Source organism: Macrobrachium nipponense, chromosome 26, assembly GCF_015104395.2.
Source record: "Macrobrachium nipponense isolate FS-2020 chromosome 26, ASM1510439v2, whole genome shotgun sequence".
Taxonomy (NCBI): Eukaryota; Metazoa; Arthropoda; class Malacostraca; order Decapoda; family Palaemonidae; genus Macrobrachium; species Macrobrachium nipponense.
The window spans coordinates 19,349,737-19,365,955 of record NC_087215.1 but is presented as its reverse complement, the minus strand read 5'-3'; the positions used below and the strand labels follow the sequence as shown (position 1 = coordinate 19,365,955).

Sequence of the window (16,219 nt, the reverse complement as noted above, 5' to 3'; positions counted from 1 at the left end):
AAGGAATTTCCTTTACTTATTGCAGTTTTTCAACATAATTTTCAGGTATGTTGTACATTAACCTATTCCTTCCTAGACAATGATACTATCTTTATATTTTTTAGGTTTGCATTTGAGTGTGTGCTGTTTATTGCTAACTGTTCATTAAGAGAACATTCTTGAGTATCAGAGTTCATTATTTTAGGGTATATTATAGTAGCTTTTTATGTGTTTAAATATGAACAGTGTACATTCTCATTTGGATTTTGTACTGTATGTAGTTCCAGGTATGCAGGTTTATTTTATTACGCTGATTTCATAGGTTTTTCTTCACTTCATTGTCTATTTTTGGGGTGAATATACAAAAAATAACATAGGTAATATGTATTTTGTTCTTAACAGTTACTGGAGATTTTTGGAGGCTTATCTCATGACTGAATAGATATCGGTTTGTGGGTTAGTATGATATTACTGGCTTTTAGTTTTGAGACTAAATATCTTCCCTGAATTGAAATTGTTGTTCATTTCTCTGGTTTTTCTGGATCTTTTAGACCATCAGCAGTGAATTACTTTCAAATTGTTTGAGCCTTTTACTTTCAAGGATGATTTTGAAAGGTATCAAAACCATGACTTTTTTCATAGAGACAATAGTGATAACACAAGTTCTTGAAGCTGACATTATGACAATGCAGCTTTACAAGATGAAGTTGACAACCATACATGTGAACCTTGCTTTGTCCAGGGAACCAAAATGGATCAGAACATTTCAGCATGAGACCAGGCTTTTGTTCTTTCCTGATACTTTTCATCGCACATTAATTTTTAAAACAAATGAAGAATAATGAGTTGTATCACTGCTTATCACCTAAGCAGTGACTGCATAAGTATAATAATAGTATGTATCTGTATATACATACAAACCTCTTAATTCTCTCAGCCTTTCAAACTGGTGTTTCCTATATCTACTTCAGCACACACAGGCTGGAGTGATGTGTGCAGCTGCTGGTTCTAGCAAGGGATACCCAGTTTAAAGGAAGCCAAGATTTCTTTTACCAGTTGACAGTTTTTTTCTGATAAAGACACACCGTATTGGGATTATAGCATAAGAAAAATAAGAAGAGTTGTATTAGGAACAAAGCAATATTCAAAATTTGATATATTTGTCACAGTGTTTCTGTCAGCGTTTCATAAAATTAGGAAAAATACATCAGAAACAGATGCCAAATCAATGAATGAAGTTTGGAATATCTTCATCATAAAAACAAAAGCTATGAAGTTTGCAATATCTTTATCACAAAAACAGAATGATGTTCATTTGTTGTCACAGACTTTGTCAATTTCAAGGGTCAGAGTGGTTTTTCAGTAAAGGGCTGAGTGCTGTACTGGGAATTTGTTGTCACGTAAATCAGACCATTGATAAAATTTAGGGTGCTACCCACAGTCTTGTATGTTCTCTAAGCAGTTCATTGAAATGCATTATTTAAGGCACAGTATTATGTCTAAGAAAACTTTTTCTTTTATGGATGTTGAGCAAATTAATGGAATTGACTGAATTTGTACTACGTATTAGCATCTAGGTCCTCATGTTGTTCATTCCATGTAGGGGTGTCTTTAATATAGTGCTTAGAAAGGGGCCTATTATTTTATTACAGTATATATGTAGTCTTCAGTAGATATCCATCATTATTATATGCCTTTCAAGTATTGCTTGGTCCGCACTATGAGGCAATCGGTATTTTTCAGCGTCCCATACTAGTTTTTACTTAAGTATCACTGTCTTGTTCAATATAGGCACAAAAAAATCATCTCTCTCAATTAATAACTTCATAGGATTAGTATTGTAAGTGATGCAATTCTCTTCAATCATGTACATAAAATTCTTGTAATGAACAGTTGGATGCATTTCCCTGTGATGAACTGTTTTTCAAAATCACTTAATTTTATATCGGCAAGAGGAGAGGTATTTAGGCTCCTGTACTTGAAGAATCACAACCCTTTTTCATAACATACATCCCCAGAACCTCTTTGCAAAAAACAAGACTTACCAGTTGAAGTGCGTCCAACTGTAATAGTAATTGGAATAAGCAAAGGCATTCCCTCCACTGTAATATTTTGCACGTCCAGGCTTATCCGTCATTTGGGTGTTTATTTTTCTTTGAAGCTTATAAGTGAAAACACCACTAGCATAGAAATATAAAAATACACAAATTTGTAGATAGATTATTCACATACTGAGATGATTTATGAGGCATCAGTTTACAGTGTATTACTAAACTACAGAAATGAGAAATACTTTTACCAATGAACTCATCATATACTAGGAGTTTTACAATTAATGTTGCTTCTTAAATAAGAGCTTATGAAAAACTTTAGGATTGTTTAAACAAACAATATTATTTTTCATCATGAACTAATCCTAGACTTTTACCTTCACAGCTCTGCAATAAAAATGTTCATATTTTAAAACTATTAGGCCACCACCCCACTATTGTACATGAAAGAATGAAAGATCATGTGTTCTTACCATACATAGAAATAATAATCTTCTCTACTAAGCCCTTAAGTACTCATTAGGGTAAACAAGCTATGCACTAAATGGTTTTTTTATATAAATAAAGCCATAATTCAAAGATAGGGAGACCATCCTGAGTTTCATCTGCCATACGCTTCCACTTCAAGTCTCTTGTTAATAGCGGATGTGTAATGGAATGGAGTGCTCTTCACCTGATTGTTTCCATTTTGACCTTCATCAGCTTCATTTTTGTAACTATTCCACAAATCTCACATGCTTTGTTGTCACTAGATTGTGAGTGTGTGGTTTGTGTGCCATTGTGACCAGTCCTCTCAGTGTTGATAGCTGTGGTCTTATTAAACTGTTTCTGTAACCTGCCAGTCAGTGTATGTTTTGTTTTTTCTATGCTATTTTTCTTTGTTTAAGAATAATGGACTCTAATGTTGTTGATTCATCACCTTTTGTATATGGTGCTTTTCTTCTTTTCCATTCTGTTATGCCTAGTAGAATGAGTGTAACAGCGCAGAGATATCCATTTTTAAATTATTTAATTTTGGATGCATTGCAGTTTCCATTGTTTTAGTTGATGTAGGGATTGGACACAGTAGGTCCTGTAACAATTACAGCCTCCACTGACAGTGGCCAGCATAAAGATTTGTTCTTGTTGCAAGTCCCATGAGGAGTGTTATGGAGCTCTGACCAGCACTGGTTGGTCAGTAATGGCAGCAACTCATTCTGACCAGTTTGAGACTCATTCACACATTCTCTTTATAAATTTAAGGGCAGTACTTCTACTTTTTTCTTTCTGTTCAGATGGCTGATCAGTAGGTTATGAAATCCAAAGGATTTCTCTGCTTCCAATATAGAGACCAGCTGAGAAAAACTTCAAGTGGAGCCAAACTAATGCATTGCCTCCTGGTGTAATTTGTCTCAATCCAATACGTAGGATTGAACACAGTAACACAGTACATAGAGGTTATACAATAATTATGGAAACGGAGTTTTCCACAGGCAGCTGCTGCAAATGTTAACCATAGATCTAAGTAATGGAAAAGTCTCCCAAACTACAAAGTCAAAAAGAACAGCCCTTATAGGGCAAGCAACCATCATTCTAAATTAAATTATGAGCACAATTCCCATCCTGAAGATGATTTACAGTGATTTGAATATGACAGCTAGAGTTTGGGATTCAGTTGCTTTCCTCATCAACTGCTATTAATCTTAAATGAAAAATAGGGTGTGTAATCCATGAAATCTTGCAAAACTTTTGAAACATGACTATGATTCATAGATACTACGTTAAACTTCAAACACCCTCTTCTTGTCATCTCCAGTTGATTTATATCTATTACCTCCAGACAATTGAGAAGTGAAAGCTTTAGGCAGATGAGACAAAGGCAAATGGGGTAAGGTAATATCCACTTCCAAGTTACCATTCTAGCATGTCTCAACCAGATTTGACAGTTTGTTTGGTCTGACTTTACAGTAAGACTGTTGTAAAAGTAAGATATTTGCTGCTATGGAACATGATTTTGAATTTTGGTAGTTTGCCATTCAGTATCTATGTAGAAGAGATACATTATCAAGTAATGCTTTTATAGTTGTCAGTTGTTAATTAGTACTATGAAGCTTAAGAAATATTATCATTCTCAGTACAATGAGCCAAAGTGAAATTAGCTTAAAAATTTCTTGAGTAATGTACTTTATCACACATTAGGATTTTACAGTATGTACTGTAATTGTAAATAATAAATTCAGAATAGTAAAATGTTATAATTATAATATTTTTAATTGCAGTGCTATGACTTTCTGGTTTTATAGTACCTGTGAGTAAGATGGTGAATTTACAGTATGATTAACTTAATTCTTAGTGGAATTGATCTATTACCAAGGAGGTGATTATTACAGAACTTTTAGCTGTATATTCACAATTTCTACAATTACAGATTTAAAAGATTTGAATACTTGCTTAAAGTACAACACTAAAATTTTGCATTGGAAGCAGTAAAATTACTGTCTCAGATATAAAAAAAATCCTGTTTAAAGCCTAATAATGATCATATTAAAAGTACAAGTAGTACTTTGGTATGACAATTATATAGCCATGATTTTTTAAGATAATGCTCAAGTAATAGTTGTGCTGTTACAAAACTGTAACATAAAGATGCCCAATTCACTTTAGTCAGCCCTCCTCATTCACAAGTTTTCACTTAATTTTTATCTGAAATTTGTCCTACTTCTAAGTTTTGGTATACGTATGTGGGGACAAAATATAGTACAGGGTATTTTTGAGAAAAAAAAATCTTGTAACAAGTCAGTATGGAATGGGGTTTTCTGTAATATATAATAGTGAACACATTTTCAGGCATTACCTTAGTTATTTTCAGGATATGACTGCATGCTTTATGCAAGTTTTGTTACATCTAAATATTACTGTAATGTTATTTTTATCTGGAAAATGTAGAGAGGACGTAAAGCTTTCCTGTGCATGAAATGAAATTTATACACAGAAGTATGTCATGTTTTCCAGATACTATTTTGTCTGGTGAATAACTAGTTTACAGTAGTTCACCAAAAAAAAATTAAGGTGCAACATGTTCTCAACAAACACTCATGAACAAGGGGCCTGACATTTGCTTGTATGTTTATGATCTTTTGTTGGTTTCAGAAATATACAGATCCATTCTTGTGTAAAGCAGTTACAGTATTAAAACTTTAATATTAATTTAGTAACATTGTCTTTTTAAATAATAGTAAGCAGCTGCATTCCTTGTGAATTATTCAGCACATTTTCTTGTGATCTTAGTCTTAGAGATTTTCCATTGTATTATTCCATTGTAAAACAACATAATCAATACATAATGTCATCCAGTAAAAATGTTCTCAAAATACAGGTGAAGGATATGATTAGGGTCGTTCTAAGATATATTCAGCAATTTCAGTTATTTCAAGATTTAGAAATGTTTGATTGTAGATGTCTTGAACAGGAGAATTATTACTTTTTTGCCACTTACAGTAAAGGCAACAGGGAGCTAATTAAAGCTTTAAATCTAAACAAACATTGAAAATCATTTCCTACGGATTAGTAAATTGAATAAATCATGTTTTTGGTTTTTGTTAAAAAATTTCTGGTAACAGCATAGATTTCACCTGTTAAATAATCTACTCAGCAGTTAATCCATAATATAGTCGGTTGCTTTTAAATATGAAGTTAATACTGATGTGATGTATACATCAGAAATATTTAGATCTTAGGTGAATTATATACCATATGCATTTTAGATTTAGAAGTTGAATTTTGTTTGAGCCCTTTTGGGTTTATTTCCTATTGACTTTGGCCGTTAGTATTTTGAGCAATAACTAAAATATGATTTTATCCATTTCATACACTATGAAATCACTTCAGATGTTTATATTTAAAGGTTTCACTAGCACCACACAAGCTATACTAGCTTTTGCACAATGTTCCATCAAGGTTATTGGCCTAACTGAAATCAGGGATAACTCATCATAAAAGGACATTGAACTTGTAACTGTTAGGTATAATTACCTAAATGAGTTCCTTTCAGCTCCTTCAATCATCTACAGACGGTGAAAGTGATATTTCTTATAACTAAAGTTCAATTAAGCAGTTTCAAATTAGCAAATAACAGCATTTTAGACTGTATTAATACCTACCTTACAGTATCTGTAATTGACTTCACATTTCTATTTTGTACTGTATGTATTTTTACTTCATATATAGAATCTACCCGAATATTGTTCGCAGAGGGCATTGCATTCGTGTACCCTTGTATCATAATGTGAAAGTAACTGTTTTGCTCAAACTTTTAATGAACTATTACACACTATGTACTGTTCTGTCCTGACACATACATGACTGTACATACACGTGTGAACGTGCCAAAGAACAAGTTTCATCTGTTGCTTCCTTTTCCCCATCTTTCTTTCAGAGGAATGAACAAAATGATCGTTATCCCCTTCCAAACTACTCTCCTCTTAATTCTTTTGTCAAATTCATCAATGTAGGAAGAATGAGCCTGACTGACATAGAAGAAAATTTGATTCTCATTTTCTCATAAGAGTCCAGTAAGTATAAGTTTGAAAAGAAATCTCTGTACTTGAAATTTCTTGAAATTCAATTTTCTAGTATTGGGGAAAACAAAAATTCTTTGAAGTTTATTTACAGTGCAGAATCATGGTTGCAAGGTCTTCAGTCAACTTGATGTATTTCTTTTAGGTATACTTCAACTGCAGTAAAATTTACGGAACCTTGTGCCTAACGTCAAGTCTAGTCGAGTCCAAGCAAGATGTGAAGGAACCGTTACTTTGTTACAATGCTGTGATATTTGATTTTTACAGTATGAAAATTCATTTGTCAAGGCTTATAAATCAACCAAACCCCATGTCTTCCTTTCACCATATCCAGCATCACTACAGTGGCACTTTCTTAAAATCAGCTCTTCACCTACGTAACTCTATCAGAATGAACAGTGTTCAGTGACAATACTGTGCTATTGTAATTGGAGTACTGATGAAAATTTACATTGATGATGTTCTCTCCTCGCTACCTGTCCTTTTATTACCACTACCTGTTCTTTTATCAGAACTGGTTATCTACTGAACAACTGTACAAATGTTTGCGCAAACATTAGATGCAAAACTTGTTCCAAGAGAAGGAAGTATGCGTTTACAGAACCAGAGTATTTTTGGACATAAAAAATTTTTTCAGCCATGGACATTTTACTAGATATTTTAAAGTTAACATAGTCTTTCCACTCACAACAAAGCACATTTTAAAAATATTCTAGTTTTGGATTACAAATTTTCATTTTGTGGAAATATAAACTAGGTTAGCATGTGTTAAACGTGTTTGCAAACTTTATCACAACTAGCAAAAAATGGTATGCTGTAATCAGCAGATTACAGCCTCACCAAACTCTCTTTTTTTTTTTTTTCTAAATAGGACTTATATGATAGTAGAGTTGATTGGTTACCACTGTAGTACAGTATAGCATGTAGATGTTAAATGCAACTCTATTTTATGTCTTAAAATAAAGAAGTCCGTATATTATTACAAATACACTGCTGTTTTATTCCCTAACTTAAAGAGAACAGTAAAATGGAGAGGAACAAATGATCAGGTTGTAAAAAAATACCTAATCAAAATAGGTGATTAAAATAACCCGCCGAGAGGAGCCTTTATTACGCTCAGTCTGGAAAAATTAATCCTTTATGATCATATACCTTTCACAAATCTGTGAAATAAAGGGTAGGCAAACTTATATGTTACTTATCCTCTAGTATGCATGTCTATCAAATTACAGAGCATTTTCAGTAAATGAAATTGCTAAAGCACTTTTTATGAACTAAGAAAAACAGATAATTACCAGTGGGCATCATGTTTATCAGCGACTTTTTTAATGAAATCTCGATGACTGGCATAGAGATCCAGATGACTGCCAATATCTTGCCACTTCACAGCCTGGGCATCATCCCCAGCCTGTAAACTTATCTGATACAGAAGGCCATCAGATTCATTTTCATGAAAATTGTAAGCTACAGTCTCCATCCACGCATTATCTGTATTTCGTGGATCGTCTACATATCCTTGATACACTTCCTCACCTGTGAGCCAAATATAAGTTATGTATATTTACTAGGTATATAAAAATATGATAAAAAAATTAGTAAAGATTTCCCTACCTTAAAAACAGTCATAAAATAAACCTTTTACATCTTTATATGTATGTATTGCATTTTTCAAGTGTTATAAAAATTAATTACAGACTACAGTATTATCTTGCCTACCTAGAAACAGCTACTGTTCATTTAATGATAATAGTTTTAATTTTCCTTATTACTGTACTTACCTCCCTTAAATAGTTCTTTAATTTCTTCTTCAGCTTCAACTTTTTGCCCTGAGGTCATATCCAAAGAGTTGAGAGCCTCTTCCAAAAATTCTCGCTGTAATGTTACACTAACTTTCTCTCCAGGATCAACCATTCCCCCAGGAATTGCCCACTGACCATTGTCACGTCGCTGGATGCACACAAATTGTAGAATTGGTTGTTTAGTATCTTCTGTTGGTAAAATATATGCAGTCATATTTTACTAAGCAAGTACAGGAGACAAAACGTGATGACTATAATAAAGTTCATTCAGATAAACATCCAAGAGGTCCACTACTGTGACGATGCCACGTCAATAAAATTTTTATGTAAGAACTGTAAAACTAGGTCACTATAGGAAAGACAAACTTTTAGGAACATACCTCCACTTTGGTACTATAAATGTATACATACTATAGTTATGTAATTCACAAATTTTAGCAATGCTAAGAGTAGATATTTCAAATTATGTAAAAACCAACACACTGTACTCACAAAATCATCTTTCGTTGAGTGTTACTAATGCAAGTAATAACACCAGAAGCTATTAAACTACAGCCATAATTCAGGCATACATGAATATCTCAATGACAAACTCAAACAATTCACTAACCATGAAGAACTTTTTCTCCTGAATCCATCTTCCAACGCGTAACAATGGGATCTGCAGCATGATTGGGGCCCCATCGTCCAAGAACTCCTCGACCACAAACACCCGTGCGCCCATGCATATTCCTAAAATAAAAAGTTAATTACAAACTGGCTCAACACATAATGGTACAAATTCTTCCAAGGTTTACTTGCTGTCTTTAACATATGGAATCACTCTGGATGGCTTTATAAGGTAGTCAAAGGTTGAATACTAGTAAAAGGTCTGTCTTGCTTATAAATAAACCAAGATGGGTAACCTAATATCTTAAACTAAGCCTGAAAACAGTGGTTTCTGCCAATGAAAACTGGAATACAAATCTTTAATTCCCATAAGAATACTAGTAATGAGGGAAGAACTATGAGGTCTATTTTCTTGTCGTGATAAGAAACGGAATGTACACATACATATTAATATGTGAAGGTTTTCTAAAAATACATATTGATTAAAAGATTGTTTTATCATATGTGATTACCATCTCTTATAACACTACCTAACTTTATAGGTAGAAGATATGGATGCAGGCCTACTTCAATATATCCAAGAACTTGCTACATGGTTTGTGTTCAGTACTTGTGCATATACAATGTATAATACGTACAGTATACACAAACGTACTATGGACTGACGCATGAGTAAGAGCTTGTACTGGCATAAGGCCAAGTAAATCTACAACAACAGCACAAAGTACATGCAGAAAAAAATAATGAATTTAAGTGCAAAGCTGTTTGCCACCATGAAATGGAGAACATACATATGAACCACCTTCAACAAGTACAAGTGCTTTTCATATCTCTCACTAACAAAAAAAAATGTAAGATGAATACAAATAACTTGTTAAAAAACCTAACACTAATAACAAAACAATCTTGTTGAGGAAACTATAAAAACAATAGTAGAGAATACACACTGTACTACTTGTATCACTATTCCACATACCCATATTAGAGCTCTCACAGATGGCAGCATCCTCACTCATGTCCATGCAAGTATTGAACCACATGCAAACACTATACACTGACAGCGGCCAAAATGCTTTCTGCACAGCCTCACACATCAATAACATGGAATCTCTCCACTAACTTCATCTAGTATCCAGAAGCGAGATGATGAATGGATGAGACAAAAAGAAAAACCACAGCTAACAACATAAGTAGTAGTAAAATAAGAGCTGATCTGTATGTAACATTATATGTACATAACATAATTAATAAAGCACTCACTTTGGGACAGGAGCATTTGAAGGAGAATAAATAACGACTTCTTTTATCTACCTAAGGACTTGAAAGTTGGCCTACCATGTCATTCTGAGCAATGAGCACATGTAAAATAAGAACTTTGTCCATACAGCAATATGGATATATAAAATTCAACCATCTTCCAATTCACACATATACAGTAAATGAGAAAAAGCCACATATACAGTAAATGAGAAAAAGCCAAACTTCATATCATACCATTTGAAGAATCAACTACTATACCTACCTTGGTATTTCATTGACAATAGAATATTCTCCTTCATGTGAACATCGGTTGACTTTCCCATCAATATCGTTCCAGAGGGGTTTGAAGCCCAAAGCACTGAAGATATACGTAATAATTCTATTGTAATTACATGTAGCAATGTCAGAAAGATGCTTATTATACATCAAAGTTTCAAACACTACCTTAAAGCAAGGTCATATGAGGATGTTAAATGTACAGTATTTATATCAAATTAAAGACAAATTTGTATTTTTTGTAGATAAGCAAATGATAGCCTTAGTAACAAGGTGCTAATTGGTGGTAGGTAGATGAGTGGCTTGGTACACCTCCTATTAGTCTGTCAATAACCTGATGACAAAAGGCTCTGTTCTGTATTTCTAAGTACAATACAAATTCTCTTTAGAGTTTAGAGTTCAGAGTTCACTAAAACACAAGCGAAACGCAGTTAAGAAAAGACTGACGTGGTGGCGTAGATGCATGGTCCTTGACCACTCTTCACCCGATATACACACGCGTTGCCAGATCTCACAAGATTCTTTGCTTTCATCTGCGATTTAACCGGATCCAGCTAGGCGTTAGAAATTATCCTATTGTTAAGACCTCAGGTTTGTAGCTATGAAAAATACAAACTGTCTTAGAAAATTTGTCATTTTTTCTAAGTACAATACAAATTCTTTTTAGAGTTTATAGTTCACTATTGTCCCTATAAGTATAACAACCATCACCTTTTAAAGAGCAGGAGCACAGGGTTGACAAAAATGGTTTTAATCAACTGGTATTACATAGTACATAAAAAGTTTGATGCCATAGGTAGTAAGTACAAACCTTCTTGAACATCACCGGGTAGTTAGTATATGTACACTCAACTTGTGGTATCACTTTTTTTACAATGCCATGTTATATAAGCTCACTCCAAAGAAAAGACCCCAGAGTCACCCACCCTTCAGTGGTCTGAAGACCTGGAAAGAATAAGAAAGCAAGATGGGAAGAGACATAACCCAATTCTTCAGCCTTCACATGAACAAATCTGCAACATAGGCAATCTACGTAAAGCGTAACGGGTCACTAATAGGAGAGTAGGGAGTGTCAAACCTCTCACCTGGCAATGATCAGTTGAGCACCTTGTTACCAAGCTTAATCAACATCCAATAAAACATATGTAAAAGACAGAGATGTGTATTCTCATATCAAGAATAAATAAAGGTCATACACATTTCAAGACAAAACAAGGAATAAAGAAATAGCTACAAAAATACACATCTTGATACTAACCCAATCACAGGATCTGCATAGCTAGCACCAGCTAATATGTGTGAGGCAGTATACTCAGTTGGAGAATAATCAGGAAAAGGATCTGTCCACTCGACTTGGTCATCAGGTACTTCAAACCTTTTAACCTACATTTCGATAAATCGTAAAATTCTTTAGGTGCTTGTTTCATAATAAATACAGCGCAAAAAGTTCTTCTTATTCAAAATTGAATAAAGTACAGTGTTGAACAAGCATTAAATAGTTACCATTGCCACTTTAAAACAAGTCTGTCATTACTAAGCACAATTTACCTACCTTATCATCTGTTCTTGGGTAGAACCCTCCACGGCACTTAAAATGCATAGCTAGAAGAGATGTCCGTAACAGTAAATTTCCTCTAACAGGTAACAAAAGCTTACACTGTTGCATAAACATCAAAGTTGACCTGAAAATGTCAAATAAGAGTTAATATTGTATATTATACTATAGTGTATCACAGTTAGCAACTGCATTATTACAAGGGAAAAATACAATTAAAATATAAAACTTTTAAATTTGTTCACCAATAGTTGTTTAGCTTCCCTAAACTTACATATTCTTATTTGCAAAGCATAACCTTCCAAAGTTAAAATACTGTAATGAAATTCTGCTTTTATGGCTCATCCTATCATAACAAATGACAACCTAGCCTCACCTGCTCTACAGAATCTTACCGGACCTGACAGTAAGAGGAGCGGTCCCCTGCATCCCCAAGATCCTACTAGAGCAGGGACTTTGCCCCATGGACACCCCAACCTATAACATAGTCCTTAATTTCTTGCAAAACACATCAACATCTGACTAAACAAGAAAAAAAAGGCATATTTCAAAAGGGGTATATCCTAACCTAATCCTTTAACCTAACCTTAACCTCAGGTGGCATGCCCTGACCTAGCCAGGAGGGAAGGGGTAAAAGGTATCACTGTAAAATAGCAGGATTAAATGCAGTATGAGAGGTCAGGACTGCTAATAGGCCTAGTAGATATTTCAGAGGGAATATGGCCTAACTAGACTTACTTTAACCTTACCTAACCACAGATACTGTGCCCTAACCTAGCTTGGGGGAAAAGGGAGGAAATGTAACCACTGAAGACACACCCCCTGGGTACTACTACTAAGTCATGACCCTGCATTCTGCACCTTTTCTACCTTGAAAAAAAAAAAAAAAGTTTTGTAAAAATGCATTTCTAAGTAGTAACAATGCACGGAATGGTTCAGCGAATAAGAAAGCCACTAGGCTAGGGGATTGGGGGGTCAAATGTAGTTATTTTGCTATGTTTGGTACTGGCCCCTGGGGGTTAATTAGATTCGACAAACAAAAATAAAGGAAATTCTTAATAAGCAACCTGGTAGCAATCTATGCAGAGCAATTTCTTAGATGAACCTTTAACATTCCTAGTACTTAAGACCTACGGTAGCTTAATCTAGCATGGCCTACCTAAATATCCAAAGTTTAGCCTTGGACCGAACAGATTTCACCTAGTCCTACAGGCTGTATTAGCCTAGTTAAAGCAGTAACCTAATAAAACTCGTACCAAAAGCATATACTAACATGAAAAATAAATACAAAATGAGCTGTCAGTCATCCTCCAACAAATATAATGTTGTTTATCCTCAATTTTCAACTGTCATGTTTCAAAGTGTTTACCTTTGCAATCAGCTGATACAGAACTGACGTTTATTATTTATTAATGATTCTCATTTAGATGAAGCTTAATCACTTATTTATTATTATTATTATTTTAGTTTTTCTTTGTATACTTCAGCACTCTAAATTTCTGAAGCTGATGTAAAGATAAGCGATTACGTATTACATTATTAGTCATCATTAACGAACTCCTGGCATTTCTGCTATGGCAAATGAGCCTAATTCACAAGTATATCTTCCAATCAATATGTGCACAATTTTTCCTGTTTCCGTTTACAAGCCACTTCATTATTAAGGGAAAAATTATATTCATAAAAACTAATTTGTTAAGGGGCTGTATCAAGATTACGCAGATTATTTCAAACTGTACGATAATGGCATAAAAGTATATTGTCAAAAGCTTTCAAAACACTTTACCGGCAACAAGGTCAGCTCTTGGAGGAATAATCCATTCCTCCAATGGTCAGCTACAGTTTGATCAGAATGTTGTTACAGGTTGCTAGGCAACACTGGTCTCTGTTGATGCTTCTAGATAGACCAGGTCATGCCATGATGCAGATTTATGGTAACAAGAGACGCCATATAGCACATGAGATGGCCATCTTACCACTCAAACTGTAGAGAAAGTGCCTGAAACATGAGTGACATGATGTGTACCCTGTTTGAAATATAATAAAATAACAATAAACCAAACCTTTACATTACTCTATTGCCCAGCCTGCAATTATTATGCGCTGATTCAGTTTCATGGAGCACAGTAACAGACATATCTTCAGGATAAATATGACATAGCAGCTAACATTTTCTCCTCATTTATCTGTCTAGAAAGGAAATCGATGGCAGAAATGAATATATAAAAAACATATAGTACCGTAGTAAAAATTAACTTAAATAAGTATGAATACAAACAGAACAATCAAGGGAGCCGTTTCAAAGCAAAAATCTATTCCTACTACTACTACAAGTAAGCTGAAGCAGAAGCTCCTCCCACAACTGAGTGAAATAGAAAAATTACAAAGAATAGAGAATGGGGTATATAGGAAAATATTAGGGGCATGTAGAAGTACAGTAGTAGCCACATTAAGGGGGGAGATAGGAGCTTCTTCAATGAAAAGTAGAATTATGAATGGGAAGATAAGCTATGTAAATAATACTTTAAATGGACGGAAAGAGATACTGAAGAAATTAATTACAGATATGCAAGAAAAGGAAAGAAAATGGTGGAAAACTGTGGAAAAGTACATGCACGAAGTTAAAATAAATTTAAGAAAATTAGAAGGAATGTCCAGAACAGAAATAAAGGACAAAGCCAGAATATGGGACACAGAGAGGTGGAAAGAAGAGTTGGAAAATAAAGTGACTGTGAACATATATAAAACGTGGAAAAGAGAAATAAAGACGAAGAAATTTATGACAACTCTATGGGTTCAGTCCTTCTCTTCAAGCCAGAACCAACTCTCTTAATTTAAATATAGCAAAAAGGCACCAGAAGGAGAACACCTGTTGTCCTTTTTGCAATGATGCAGTAGAAGGACATATTTCATTTCCTTTTATATTGTGATACATATATAGAGGAAACGGGTTAAAGCAATAGGGCTACAACAACCCTATGAAGAGAAGGAAAATGACGTAGTGGGAAAATTTCTATTTTCAGGTAACAACGAAATAAGAAAAGAAACCATATACTTGATGTGGAAAAAAAGAGAGAAAAAAGGAAGAGCTAAACAAATAAACAAACAAAACAAAAAATACCCAAGACTAAGAGGCGCCGTTGCAAAGGCATTGCCTCGACCCATAACTACTACTACTACTTACTGTTAACTAGAACAACGTGCCAAGATTGAATTTTAATCTTTTATCCATTTTTTATTCTTAAAGCCTCTAAGTATCCTAGTTTTCAGTGCTCGGAAAGTGAGAAAAGCTTATAAGAATGGGGAAGAAAAGGAAGTGAGTATCTATCGTAGTAGCCTACTTAGCTAGGTAGGAGCTACCTAGCTCCTACTAGCTAGCTACTAGCTAGGCTAATTAGCCTAGCTACCGCCTTTGTTGGGGTTTCCAGGCCCTCTGGCCAGGTCAGGGCACTTCGCCCAAAGTTAGATTGGGGTCAGTAGGGTAAAATACCCAATGGGCACCTGGCCTCTACTGTAGCGCGACCACCTTCTCGAAAAAGTACTTTAACACGTCCCGTAACCTAGGATGGACATTAGGCTAGCCAAGAGCCAGCGTCCATCGAAGCAACACCTCGAGACCTCTACTTTCCTCTCGAAGTAGTAAGTGTTTTCTCCCAAGTCACAAATTCAGGCCATAATTTCTGATTTTCAGGAAGGTGGTCGTACTATGGTAGAGGCTGGCTATTTGGTATTTTATCCTAGTTGTGCAGCCCGATTCCTGTCAGTTGCCTACTGGGACAGGTTACTGCTTTTTCAGGTTTAGGTCAAGACCTAGCATTTATTATAGGAAAGGTTAGATCTATATATGCACGAGGAACCTGTCCCGGTTGACAAATGGGGGAAGTCAGGCCACGCAACTATTGGAAAGTTTTACCGGCAGCCTTGGCAAATAGGGTAAAAAACCGCATGGTACAGGGGTGGACCATGTACGATCAATGTGTACAACCCCAAAAAAAAGTACATTATAACGCGTCCTGACAGCGGAGATGGGCATCAGACGCGACTTGTTGTTGGTGAGAAACGGAGCTAAAGACCTCTACTCCAGTGTCAGGACGCGTTATAATGTACTTTTCTTGGGGTTGTACACATTGATCG

The 16,219-nt window shown here is 34.8% G+C and overlaps 3 protein-coding genes across 18 annotated transcripts in view; 2 read left to right on the top strand and 1 right to left on the bottom strand.

Annotated features, from left to right (window-relative positions):
• Positions 1 to 7,574, top strand: part of LOC135200030 (uncharacterized) — a 39,109-nt gene extending 31,535 nt beyond the window's left edge. For 12 of the 13 annotated variants that reach the window (XR_010311189.1, XR_010311187.1, XR_010311188.1 and 9 more), the window contains 2 exons: positions 6,445 to 6,580; positions 6,732 to 7,574. The gene's annotated coding sequence lies outside the window, so the exon portion shown is untranslated. Of the gene's footprint in view, positions 1 to 6,444 lie in introns of all 13 variants that reach the window. The other variant, XM_064228263.1, reaches the window with a different exon arrangement.
• Positions 6,033 to 14,039, bottom strand: LOC135200032 (ADP-ribose pyrophosphatase, mitochondrial-like). 4 transcript variants are annotated; one of them, XM_064228265.1, is made up of 8 exons: positions 13,924 to 14,039; positions 13,872 to 13,888; positions 12,083 to 12,212; positions 11,789 to 11,913; positions 10,517 to 10,612; positions 8,996 to 9,117; positions 8,365 to 8,574; positions 7,681 to 8,119 (listed from the first exon to the last, which is right to left on the bottom strand). In XM_064228265.1, exons 3-8 carry the CDS (start codon positions 12,200 to 12,202, stop codon positions 7,878 to 7,880), a joined length of 915 nt encoding a protein of 304 aa, XP_064084335.1. In that variant the 5' UTR covers positions 12,203 to 12,212; positions 13,872 to 13,888; positions 13,924 to 14,039; the 3' UTR covers positions 7,681 to 7,877. The 4 variants fall into 4 exon arrangements, with proteins under 4 accessions (XP_064084334.1, XP_064084335.1, XP_064084336.1 ...); XM_064228264.1 differs by lacking the exons at positions 13,872 to 13,888; positions 13,924 to 14,039 and adding an exon at positions 13,359 to 13,506 and having other exon boundaries at positions 6,033 to 8,119; XM_064228266.1 differs by having other exon boundaries at positions 13,872 to 14,017.
• A 352-nt stretch (positions 14,040 to 14,391) lies between these two features.
• LOC135200029 (something about silencing protein 10-like) overlaps positions 14,392 to 16,219 on the top strand; it is a 29,686-nt gene continuing 27,858 nt past the window's right edge. The window contains exons 1-2 of the mRNA XM_064228262.1: positions 14,392 to 14,453; positions 15,270 to 15,401. Coding sequence (XP_064084332.1) covers positions 15,385 to 15,401 — 17 coding nt within the window. The 5' untranslated portion in view covers positions 14,392 to 14,453; positions 15,270 to 15,384. The remainder of the gene's footprint in view (positions 14,454 to 15,269; positions 15,402 to 16,219) is intronic.